A 12361-nucleotide genomic window follows, 5' to 3' on the forward strand; every position below is an offset into this window, starting at 1 on the left:
ATTGTCAAGTTCAATGTTCATTTTGGAGCTGAAGTTAAGTGCCTTATCCAAAGACATAGCTAATCAGGGGCAGACAGCACTACAGGAATTCTGGCTTATAATCCCAAACTATAGGATACAGGGCGGAAGATGCTACAGATCCCACAGTATAGCAGTGTTCCAGATGTGGCCATGGGAGTCAGATGCTTGCCTCACATTCCAGCTCTGCCATTTACCAGCTTTGAAACCACAATCAAGGTAAACTCTGTTCAGTTTACTCTCCTACAAGGTAAGGATGAGAATTAAATAGGGTAATGCATATAAAACGCTCAGCACAGGGCCCTCTAGCATATTCAGTACATGTTTATTAAAGATCAACTGTTACTATTTCCCCTTCTCCAGCATATAAATCCAGACTCTTAGGGGGAACATGAAGGCATCCCAGATGCCTTTGGCAAGACAGCCTCCTAAAGGAAACAGGAAGAAGAGTCAAAGCCTGAATGCATGTTCCTTTCCCCAGTTCTCACTGCAGCGTTTGACAGCTGTGGAGTACACATTTTACAACATACATTATCTTAAGAACCACAGTACAACACTGGAGGGGCGGCACTAAGGGATTTTTGCTTTCAGAATACAAAAGAGAACTAAAGCATACATAAGAAAAGTAAGTTGGCCACGATCTCATAGCAGTTAGGTGGCTGGATTCAAACCTAGGCCCCTGGGCTCCGTGCTCTCAGTATGTGTCTGCAGTGAGGTGCCTTACTAGGTTAAGGAGTCAGCAAGGCCACCCTCTCTGGCACCTCAGAACCTTCAGAATCTTGTTTCCCCCCGTGTGGTGCATTCTGCCTGCGAGTCCAAGACAGTCCCCTGAACCTCCAGATTCCTGAACAGAACCTTACCTGAGCCATCAGGGCAGCCATCTCCAGAGCCAGCTCCTTGTTGACAGGAAACCTCCCTGCCACTATCTCTCCGTTAGTTTGGGAGGCAAGCAGCAGACGCTCTCGCTCTGTCTCACCTTTGACTTGACTCCGAAAATACAGCCTACAGGAGAGAAAGAGAAACCAGGACTCAACTGGAATCCCGAACGATGAGGCTGTCTCTGGATCTGTATATCTTGATTTCCAAAGAAAAAAACTACTCTTTTTATACCATTTGTGAGTCTGTTTTCCACTGCCTCCAGAAAATTTAACCAAGTGTGATACAGAGAAGATCCCTGTCCTTCCAGATCTCACAGCAACAGTCGCATGTGGTTAGTTCTGAATTCACCTTTAGACTTACTGGATTAGGTGAGGGGAAGCTGGTACCTGGTGCGTGCATGATAAGTCACTTCAGTTGTGTCTGACTCTTTGCAACCCTATGGACTGTAGCCTGCCAGGCTCCTCTGTCCATGGGATTCTTCAAGCCAAGAATACTGGATTGGGTTGCCTTGCCCTCCTCCAGGGGATCTTCCCAACCCAGGGACTGAACCCATGTTGTCTTGCATTGGCAGGCAGGTTCTTTACCACAGCGCCACCTGGGAAGCCCCTTTTTCATAGTTGATTAGGGAACTGGGTGAGTTAAGATTCCAAGAGACTAATGGAAATTATTTGCCTGGAGACATATCTGAGATGAAATTTTCTTACTCAGAGTGATATAAAGTCAGGATGGCTCCTGTATTTCCTGGAATTGGTACAGGAGCAATTTATTCTTTAGCCTTAAACATCCAGTGCTCAAAATCTTCCTCTCTTAATGTAGCACATGTAGCCACCTGAGGAAGTTGGCTGGTGGTCAGGGGGGGTGTATGTGTGTGTGTTTGCATGCATGTGTGAGTGTGCAGATACAGTTCAAGGACCCAAAGCCTGAGCTGTCCAGGGTCTCACAGAGAACAGCAGAGCCAGCCTGGGCCCCCAGCTAATGATCAATAGGCAGTGTTATATCTGTGGGCCTGTCTGTGAAGGACAGGCCTCCAGTGAAAAAGTGAGGAGCTGCACCCCAGCAGCAGCCCTCACGCTTGGTGCCCCCCTTGGCAGCCCTCAGGACCTGTTCTTGTACATCAGCTTCACAACACGTGTGCCACCCTCAGACTTTCCGGTGTGCAGCTCCTTCAGGGCTTGTTCCCACTTGGAGATGGCATCACAGATCTGCAAGATGCAAAAGAGCAAAGTCAGAAAAGCCCCCGATGAGGGGAAGAAGGTCCAGTCACGCCTGGACCCAGGTAGAGCAGAATGATCGTTCTCCATCCGGAGGCTGACCTAAGGGGGCTTCATGCTCCCGGGACCCAGGGTGCCAGCGACTTCCTGACAGACAGAGGCGGAGCTCTGCGTGCAGTGTGGGCAGCAAACCTCGGAACACTGCCCCCCACTGGCTTAACAGCTAGGCCACCTCCCGAGGCTGGGCAGGCCCCAGTCAAAAAACATGGCCCCTTACCACACCATTCTCCTCTTCAGCAAGTATAACCAGAGGCCTACTATGTAACAAAACCTTACAGATGCCAGGCATTTACACAGAAGGTACATGGCATAGTTCTTCCAGGCAATGGTAAAAGACTATAGAAGCCTTTGTCCTGTCACCATAAAGAAAGCAAACACTGAAGCCAAAGCCTCATCCTTATCGACTGCTCCAGTGCATTCCCACCAACAGCCAGCATGCCCTGCAGCTCTAACCCCAGACTCTAATGCAACAGAGGGCTCGAATCCCACTCAAAGTCCATACAGAAGTACCACAAGGATCTACCTCTTTATGATGGAACCTGTAAGCACAGTAGGGGCCTTGGCAGTTGAGGTGAGTGGCCAGTGTGCAATACATCTGCTGGTCCAGCATTCAGCTGTCTGTCTATGCGTGTGTGTTTGGAACTGGCAGGGGGCTCTGCCCAGGTCGGGCTGATGCTGACAAGCGCCTCCCTGTCCTTCCAACACTGAGCTGAGAGGCAGCTTTTCCCCCAGAAGCTGAAAAGCCTCTCAAGGGAGGGAGGGATGTGGAGATCTCTCCAGAGACAAGGGCAGAGACAACTCTGCCTGTATGGGCTCATTTTAGGATGGCACAGAAATGCTGGCCTGGGGGAATGCCTCAGGCTAGTCTCCCAACAGGCTGGGAACACAGAATCCTGAAGGCCAAGGTGGCGCAGGAGGGACTCCGTTGGCTGGGCTGGGGGCATCACCTTGGCGTTCCCCTGCAGGCAGTGTTCCAGGTCCCTGCCAGCAGGGTCGTCCGTGAAAAGGGCAAAGCCCGAACGGGAGGACTTCCTCATGCCCGTCTCCTGGTTTAGCCGCTGGAGGAACTCGTCCACGGTGGAGGAGCCGTCAAAACCCACCACCTGCCGGGAGAGGGGCCAGTGGAGGGGTCAGGGCCCAGGAGATGGAAAGGCGTGACTGAAAGAAGCAAGTGAAGTGAAAGTCGCTTAGTCTTGTCCCACTCTTCGCAGCCCCATGGACTGTAGTCCGCCAGGCTCCTCTGTTCATGGAATTCTCCAGGCAAGAATGCTGGAGTGGGTTGCCATTTCCTTCTCCAGGGGATCTTCCCAACCCAGGGATCAAACTTAAGTCTCCTACATCGCAGGCAGACTCTTTACTGACTGAGCCACAGGAAGAGTGAAAGGGCGATTGCAAAGGCCACAGGAAGCTGGTTTCCATGTGGAGTGGTGAGTGCTTAAGGGAGGAGCCTGCCCACAGTGAACGGCAGCCCCACATGCTATAAACGCTTTTGGGGGGCCCTTTCCCAGGCCACTCTCCTGGTCAGTGTCTCAGCTTCCCTGTTCATGCAGTGGGTTCAAAAGATCCACCTCCCAGGCCCCGAACACTGAAACACTTCTGCGATCCCAGCTCCTTCCTCCCTCCACACTGGCGCAAATGGCCCCACTTGCCCCCTAAAACCCCAGGACTGTGCTTCGGCTGGTCTGCCTGTTAAGATCTGCTGGGCCTAGGGAGGCTCAGCACCCTCTGGCCCAAAGGTGTTCTCCTCTGGGTCGGTGACATGAGAAGGCTCAGCTCAGGGAGCGCGGCAGCCCGGTCACCTGGTAGGTCCCATTGGCGAAGTGCACGGGGATGCTGAAGGGCAGGGAGTGGTGGAAGGGGTTCCGCAGCAGGATGGACACCACCTCCATGCGCGACGGCCTGGCCTCCCGCTCCCCGGTCTGCAGCGTTCGCTCCACCGCCCGCTGGCAATACGTGGCATACTGGCCAGTTTCATTTCTAAAAGGACAGGTGAAGGGAAAAAGGAACACTAGGGAACCCACTCACCCTCAGCTCCCTACCAACACATAACCTGTAGGACTGAACCCGCAGCTGGGAGGCTGTGATAGGAGCCCTGAAGACTGGTCTGGGGTGTTACTTTGTCTTTTGGGGTCTATTTGCTGCAGGCTGCTGGCATGGCTATTTTCTGCGGGAGCCCAAAAACATGGCAACAGAGAATGAAAATATGGGGACGATGTGGGGGCACTGTAGCTTCACATGAAAGCCCCCACAAAATACCCATGCCTACGTGGACTGGCATGTAGAGGAGCCCAGCGTGCTCGGATTGCCATGTGCCATCAGTGTACGTGCTGATGGGCAAAGTCTCCATGACCACCACACAAATCCCAGGGAGCGGGGGCGATCTGATCCATCCTGGTTTCCCCTGGCGTCCCTCTCGATCATGCCTGTCAGTAACACCAGAGGGGCACTATCTTACCTGGGATCCGCATGGCGCTGGAGCTGCTGCTTGACGTACCAGAGGAAGTGGTGCTGAGGCAGGAAGAGGGGGGCGCACAGAGCCAGGAGCTGCCAGCACTGAGGGGGGAAAGAAGTGCGGGGTGAGTGCTGGTCTGCGTACCACCGCCCTCACGGTCCTGAGCTGCAGAGCCTTAAGCAGCTCCTCCAAACCACAGCCCCCAACCTGAGCACCGGGAGGGCCAGCTTGGCCGGGCTCCGTCCAGAACTGCAGTCACACAATCTGTGTGTGGACATCCAGGAGGGGCACAGAGAAGACAGCAGGACAGCTCTGTGCCCCGAGGCCGCCTGCTGGCCGCCAGGCTCAGAGGATATGTGCCCAGTCGCCTCCTTCCACCTTCCCCACCTCCTGGGCAGCCCTGGCCCACGGCTGTTCTGCCCCAGGGATGCCCACCTGCATGAGGGAGTACTTCTGTGGCGGGCGGCAGCTGGCCTGCTTCATGAGTTGGCAGTAGATCTCGCTCTGTAGCTCGGGGTGAGCCAGGCAGACCTGCAGTGCGGTCTGCGCCAGGGACACATGGTAGTCCACCGAGGCGGCTTCCACGGGCACGTTGATGAAGAGCTGGCAGGACTGCAGGGAGATGACGGCGGGCTCAGGCGGCTCCTTGACAACTGTCCTCTATGGCTGGGACAGACTGGGCTGTCCCCCCACCCCCTCAGAGTTCAAGGGAGGCCCTGGATCACTGCAGACAGCGCTTTCTTGGAGGGAGCATCGTTACTGCTTGAGAATATCTATGCTTACTGAGATGGCTACTTTGGGAGAGGATCTTTCCTTCTTTAAATATTCCCATTACATAAACAAGACATATTCATTTTTCAAAAAGATAGAATATTCAGAGGGGAACAAAGAACATCCTAAAATAGGCCAGAACCTCTCAGGTCCAAAAGCAACAAAAACCTGCCCCTTCCCATTGTGCACTCCAGGAGGAGGGCAGCTCTTCATTTCAAGGGCCCAGGGGTGACATCCCAGAGCTTCCAGTATCTTCCCCATAAAGGACACGGTGGGAACCCTGAGGGACTGTCTCCTATCCTCTTCAGATCCCTCCGTAAGCTACCCCCTAAACTGCCTAGGTCTCCATCACCACGGTGGGCAGAACTGCTCTGGCCAGAGCCGAGATGCGGGGCAAGGGTGCCAACCGCCAGTCTGTGGGCCTGGGGCTCGGCTCCCACTTTACCTTGAATAGCTTGACAGCCTCCGTCTGCAGGGCCTCAGAGGGCAGGGTGGTGAGGGAGGTGTACAGCCCGTCTTTGCTGTAGCACAGCATGGGGTGCCTCCAGAGAGGGGAGTCTGCCCGAAGCACAGCACCAGAGAGCAGCAGCAGTCAGCAGTGTGGAGGGAACGCACCCCCCTGCGCACCCCCCCCACCCTCCCCGCCGCTCTGATCTGCAGGGAAGGCAGGGCTTTCAGTCTGGACACATGGGTTGTGCTGTGTTTACACCTACAGAGCGTGGGCTGGGCAGGTGTGCACTGCACTTATTCAGGACACTCAGAAGCATAGCTTACAGGAAGGCGGCTACTGCTTTGCTCATGGGGCTGCAGTAGGAGTGAGTGTGCAAGGCGTGGGCATCTGTGTGTGTGTGTGTGTGCACGTGTGCAAGGGAGGCCACCTCATTGCAGTGTCAGGTCTGGATAGAGGAATGTGTATCAGCCTGGAACAAACAAGCCTTGAAGCAGCAGTGGAGCAGTGTGTGTGTGCTGGGAGCCCTTAGGTCCTTAGGGTCCTGAGAATCAGTAGCAAAATACAGACTTCTAAATGCCCCAGGCTGAAGTCAGCCTGATCCTAACTTCATTTATTAACCACCTCTAACTACAGATTAACCAGCCACCTTCTTTCCTCAACCCTCTGTCTGGCCAGCAAAGTTGCAGGGAACAAAGTAAAACATTGACCAAGTGTCTGCTCCCCAGACAACTCCCCCAGATACTGAGTGGTCTCCCCAATATCCTCACCAGAAACAAGGCTCTGGAGCATGGGACACGAATGCCCTTCTGTGGCTCAGATGGTTTCCAAACAGCTTCAGGGTATGGTCGTGCTTTCTTGGGGTTCCCAACCACCAATTACTCAGCCACCGCCCTCCAACCCAGCAGTGATGGCCACCCTTGTCTTACCTGGGTCTCCGTCACCATCCATCAGCTTTCCAATGAGCTGCTCATAGGCAGTGCCTACCTTGGCACTGCTGCCACCCGCAGCCACTGTGAGGTGGTAAAGCCACGTATCCTGGAAATGGATGGAAAGCCAGCTAATGGGGCTGGGCTGGGAGAGAATGGAGGCGGGACCTCCAAGGGAGCTTCCCTGAAGGGGCCAAGTCCAGGGTGATGCTCAGCCTGCTTGGTTGGCACAAGCTGAGGCCATCGGTCTCTAAGAACAAAGACTTGGGATCGAATGAATATGAACCAAGGTTCCTAAGCTTGTGGTCCCCTCCATCTCATGGCCCCAGTGAAGAGATGTTGGTGGCTGGGAATGAACCCAGTACAAGGAATATTCCCAAACGGGAAATATGAGTTGCCAACATGTCTAGGAGGAAAATAAATGTGAATTTTGGGAATCTCAGGGAAGAAGGAAGGAAGATGAGAATCAAAGGACTAAGCTTTGCCATGGAGGCCCAGTCCCTCCCTCACCTTTTCATGCTTGGTGCCAATGAGGAGGTAGGTGGGGCTGTGCTCCGGGGGGTGGATCACCAGCGTGTAGTGGGAGGACAGCAACCGCCGGGTTCCTCCAGCCTCATAGTCCTCGTCTGAGTCACAGGATCGATCTACTTCCTCTATGCACGCGTTCCGCACAGGCAGACGGCCCAGAGGTCGCTGCAGACAGGAACCTTGCATGAATGAGAGGGCTGGCAGGGATGGAGGAGTCTCTTCTCTCTGAACCCTGGGGCTTATAGGGCTGGGGATTAAGGAGGTGGATGGATGACAGGATAAGGAAGGGGAGACAGGCCTGGAGGAGCACAGACACGCCACACAAAAACCACCTGTGGGCCTTGCACCCTGGTCACACACTCAAGAGAGGGATCCGGCCACTAGCTTTGTACTGGTTATAGGGTTTGGGGTGGGGCCTTCCATCAGGACACAGAGCCACAGGAATGTGGATTGGGGGAAGCTCTTGGGAGGCCAGGAAGTACCTTGTCCTCATGGCTTCGATAGTAGTAGAAGGTTCTCCCAACAAGAGCACACCAGACCAGCTTGGAGTGGCCGTGCTTGACCTGCAGGTCAGAAGTGAACCAGCATTATCAGAATCAGATGACCCCAGAAGTAAATCTGGGACTAGCAATGAGAAGCCACGAGGAGACAGATCTCAAAACCCCTGGTTCAACTCAGACCCTTAGGTCAATTCCAGGTCAAACTCAGATGCCACCCAGATTCTCGACTAATGGAACCAGCCCTTTCACAGCAAGGGTCCGTGGCCATGACACCCCCATTCATCCTCATATAAACTGCCATTAAAAGGTCGACCTGGCCAACCAGATGTTCTGTCCCAGGAATATGACCACAAGAAGAACTTGCTAGTCAGCAAGGACTAGAGTTGGGAGGATAGGGCCACTGTGGGCTGAAGCCCTTGGGCAAATGTAATCATGAAGTGTAAAAACAGTGCACCTGGGCAGAGGAGAGGGCTGTGAACCCAGACTGGACAGACAGGCAGAGGGAAACCCCGGGCATGGAGCTTCTCATGTATCACTCCTGACAGTGTCCTGGCCTAGTTACTGCGCTTCTCTGTTAACCTCCCCTTCCTTGGGGTCCACAAGTGCTTCTCAGCTTCCTGCAACCAGAAAGGCCCTAATTAAAATGTCTTTAGGGATTTTCCTGGTGGCCCAGTGGTTAAGACTCTGAGCTTCCGCTACAGCGGGCACTGGGGTCGATCCCTGGTCAGGGAACTAGGATCTTGCATGCCAAGTGGCACGGCTAAAAAACAAAACAAAACAAAACAAAAAACATCTTTAGGGCAGCCTGAGATATTATGAGTCTTAGGCCATGCCTGCCTCATTGAGGTCACAGCTTCCCTCTGTTCATATTGAGCTGTGGTGGGTACAAGGCAGCAGTGGGGGCAACTTCTAATGACCTTAAAATGGGTCCAAGACATTCCTTTCCCCTCTCTGTCTTGAGAACAGCTGTTGCTCTAACAACCTTGATCCCTCTTTTTCTAGAGAGTCATTCACCATCACCTTATGTGGCTCAGACAACAGGTAACCAGTGTGAGGAACCTTCTGCAGAAAGCTGTATCAGGAGGGGACCCACCACCCCCGGGACTCACTCCTGGCTCCCCTGACTCTCAGGAGGCCTACATGCCTCCCCAATCCCCCCATCCATACCTTGGTCAGCCAGCCCTTCACGGTGGGCTTGGTGCCCCCCTGAGGCAGAGCTGGAGGCCCAATGGCCTGGAACTTCAGCAGGCTCTGCAGGACACGGATCCACTCCTCCAGCAGGCTGGGTGAGTCAGCCGTCAGGTAGTAGGTTTTCTTCTCAGAGATGAGCTGGGGGGTGAGGGGATGGGGAGAGGAGGATGGAAAAACAGGGGCCCGGCTATGAGGTGGCACAGAACTCTGGCCCACCGGGCCTTCCTTCTTCTCCTCTTTTTTTCCATATCTCTCCTACCTTCACTCCATCTCACATCCTGCCTCCTCTTCCTTCCTCAAACCCACAAATGAGGAGCGATGCAAATGTCAGTGTAATGTCTTTCATACACGCTCATCTTGCTCCATCTTTGTTTTCATAGGAGCCATATCCAAACCCAGCACCTCTTCTATCTAAAACACCAACTGCCAGGAGCATGCTCACCTGGAATGTCTGTGCACCTTCCCCTCGAACAATCTGGCAACGGGAGTTTAGTTCCACTTGGCCTTGAGGTTTCCGGATGACATCACTCTGTAAAGAAAGGAAGGAGAGGAAAGAGGTTGGAGCCTTCCCAGAGCACACCGTTTCCCCTCAGATCTTATTCCAGGTCACAAAGGGGAAAGTGACTCCCAAGAGTTCCTGGGCTGCAGTATGATGGGTAACTTGTTCTGGATCCTGGTTCTAAGTAAATGGAGCAATGATTAGAGACATGGGTCCTGCTGATTCAGGCCTCAAGAGTATAGCTTGAACCTTTTTAAAAATTGGGTAAGAAGCCACTAAGTTATTCCTGAACTGTAAAGCCCTTAAATTCTTTCTACTATATATTTTATAGCAAGTGTCATCAACAGGTGGCCTGTATATCACCATTACCCTTTCCAGACATTATTAATCAATCAGAGCATGCCTACTCATTGAGTGGTACAGGCCCAGAATCCTTAACACGGTGCTCAAGGCAGGCACTAACAATCAACTGGAGTTGCACAAGAGACAGGCCTTTTCACCTTCTTTAAAATATTAACATTGAAAAAAATTAAAAAATAGAAAAAAACATTAACATTGGTCCTCCAGGGAGATCCTGCCAAACTAGGTCCCAGGATCCTGCTGCTGCTGCTGCTAAGTCGCTTCAGTCATGTCTGACTCTGTGTGACCCCATAGACGGCAGCCCACGAGGCTCCCCCGTCCCTGGGATTCTCCAGGCAAGAACACTGGAGTGGGTTGCCATTTCCTTCTCCAGTGCATGAAAGTGAAAAGTGAAAGTGAAGTCTCTCAGTCGTGTCCGACTCTTAGCCACCCCATGGACTGCAGCCCACCACACTCCTCCGTCCATGGGATTTTCCAGGCAAGAGTACTGGAGTGGGGTGCCATCGCCTTCTCCTAGGTCCCAGGATCCTAAGGCTCCCTAATTCCAAACAGCGTTGGAAGGAGATGGAGGAGGTAACAAGCTTCCCTATTAGAGCAGCCCAGATCACATGAGGGCAGCCTAGGAATAGTTCATTTACAGGACCAGGCATAAGAAGAACTCGGCTTCGGAAGGAAAAAGAAATCACCAAGCCAAGCGGTCTAGAAGTGCCCTTGACTGCTCAGGGCTTGATTTCACTCCTGCTCCCATGTGGGGCTCAGAGCCTCAGGAACCTGCCCAGGCCGCCTCTTCCACCTGCCAGACTTTCGCCCTCTGCCCGGCTTCCAGCCCCTCATGCAGTTCTGGGGCTGGGGTGGGTCCTTTTGCCTACTGTCCAGGGAAGGAAGGTCTCACCGGAGACTTGTAGTACATGATCTGTCCCTGTCTCAGCACAAACCAGCGCCTCTTCCACGTCTTCACCCGGCTCCCCATTTTCAGCAAGTAGCCTGACTTCTCCAGTGACTCCTGCAGGAGTGGAGGGGTGCAGGGCGAGAAGAGGAAAAATCACTGGGGTTCCTGGACATCACACAGGCCAAAAGGGCCCAGCAGAATCACTGCTTTGTCATCAATTGAAACAAATTATTGAGTATCTACTGTGTGTGTCAGACATGACTTAGCGACTACAACAACAACAACAATGTGTGTTTTCAAGGAACTGCCCGGCTAAGGGTGCAGAGAGGAGTCATAAAGCATGGGTGGTCCTGCTGGCAAGGGAGACAACACATGACCGTGAGGAGGTGGTGGATCAGGGGCCGTACAAGCGAGAGGCTGGCCAGGTGAGGCTTCCAGCAGGAGCCAGACCTGAACCAGCCTTGGAAGGAAATCAGCCTTTCCTTCGAGATGAGCCCAGAGGAGGAAGGAGGCCATTCCAGGTAGTAAGGAAGAGCGGGAGAAGTTTGGGGAACATGAGCTGAGTGGGGGAGGAGAGTGGAAAGGGAAAGACAAGCCAGGGCAGCACAGCAGTGTGGAGCGAGGGCTGGGGGACGAGCCACCTGGATTCACTGCCGGCTCTGGAGCACAGCAGCACACCTGAGGCTCAGGCTTCTCATCCGCGAGCTGGGGTAATAAGCCTGAGATGACCGTGAGGACGAGTGAGACACTGCATGAAAGCCCTGAGCACGGTGCCCGGCACACTAAGCACTCAGTAAACACACTGTTAGCACTCAGCATCCCCGGTCAGCGTGGCGCTAAAGAGGCAACACGTGCAAACTCCTCCTGCCCCACTGGGCCCCCTGGGCCATAGGGATGGGGTCTGAGTGCACCTGACCTCCTAACTGCATACCCCCCGGCTACTCCCCGAGGCCTCACATCATCAGTGGCAGCCCCCAGGCCCCGCTGTCCCTTCGACAGTCCCAGGGACCCCACAGCTGCTGCCTGGGTCTTGTGCTGGCGGTCCGCTCCCACCCAGCCCCGCCTCGGCCCCGTGGGGTGGGAGCGGAGCTCCCAGCTCACCCCGCCTGGGCCCAGCCCGTCGGTGGAATGGGATGAGGTGCGCTGCAGTTTGTGCTCAGGCTCAGAATAGTCACTGTCCAAGGAGCAGGCATCCGGGGGAATGGCGTAGTCACCCTCGGAGCTCAGTGAGGACATGGAGACCCCTGTCCAAGGGAAGAGGAGTCCAGGCCTGGGTCCACACCCTCCCGGCTAGCCCAGTCCGGGAACTGCAGGGCCTTCCTCACCCACCAAGGACCCCCAAGTAGGACCGCCCATGGGAGGAAAGGAGGTGCCCGCCATTGTCTCATAGCCCTCCCACCCCCTCCTCCCTACCTCTCTTGATGGCCCGGGGGCTGCCCAGTCCACTGGTCTTCCTGGACTCAGAGCAGGGGACTGAAGTTCGGAAGCTCGCCTGGGAGCTGCAGTCATCATCGGACCCAGAGGACTCATCCACAAAGGGCACTGTGCTGATCTGAGTGGCTTTCTGCAAGACAGGCCCCCTCCCCACTGCAGCTCCTGCTGCAGAGCCAGCCCCACCCACCTGCA

The 12361-nt window shown here is 54.3% G+C and overlaps 1 protein-coding gene across 2 annotated transcripts in view; it reads right to left on the bottom strand.

Annotated features, from left to right (window-relative positions):
- The window catches only part of PLEKHH1 (pleckstrin homology, MyTH4 and FERM domain containing H1), a 55748-nt gene that overhangs the window by 4911 nt on the left and 38476 nt on the right, over positions 1 to 12361 (bottom strand). For both annotated transcript variants that reach the window (XM_040226231.1, XM_040226229.1), the window contains 15 exons: positions 12149 to 12299; positions 11837 to 11979; positions 10739 to 10849; positions 9430 to 9516; positions 8964 to 9125; positions 7779 to 7859; positions 7279 to 7461; positions 6769 to 6877; positions 5837 to 5949; positions 5056 to 5232; positions 4624 to 4721; positions 3968 to 4145; positions 3116 to 3271; positions 1999 to 2099; positions 879 to 1020 (listed from right to left, as the gene is read on the bottom strand). In XM_040226231.1, the coding sequence (XP_040082165.1) occupies positions 879 to 1020; positions 1999 to 2099; positions 3116 to 3271; positions 3968 to 4145; positions 4624 to 4721; positions 5056 to 5232; positions 5837 to 5949; positions 6769 to 6877; positions 7279 to 7461; positions 7779 to 7859; positions 8964 to 9125; positions 9430 to 9516; positions 10739 to 10849; positions 11837 to 11979; positions 12149 to 12299 (1992 nt within the window). The remainder of the gene's footprint in view (positions 1 to 878; positions 1021 to 1998; positions 2100 to 3115; positions 3272 to 3967; positions 4146 to 4623; positions 4722 to 5055; positions 5233 to 5836; positions 5950 to 6768; positions 6878 to 7278; positions 7462 to 7778; positions 7860 to 8963; positions 9126 to 9429; positions 9517 to 10738; positions 10850 to 11836; positions 11980 to 12148; positions 12300 to 12361) is intronic.

The sequence above is a fragment of the Oryx dammah genome, unplaced genomic scaffold, assembly GCF_014754425.2.
Source record: "Oryx dammah isolate SB20612 unplaced genomic scaffold, SCBI_Odam_1.1 HiC_scaffold_26, whole genome shotgun sequence".
NCBI lineage: Eukaryota > Metazoa > Chordata > Mammalia > Artiodactyla > Bovidae > Oryx > Oryx dammah.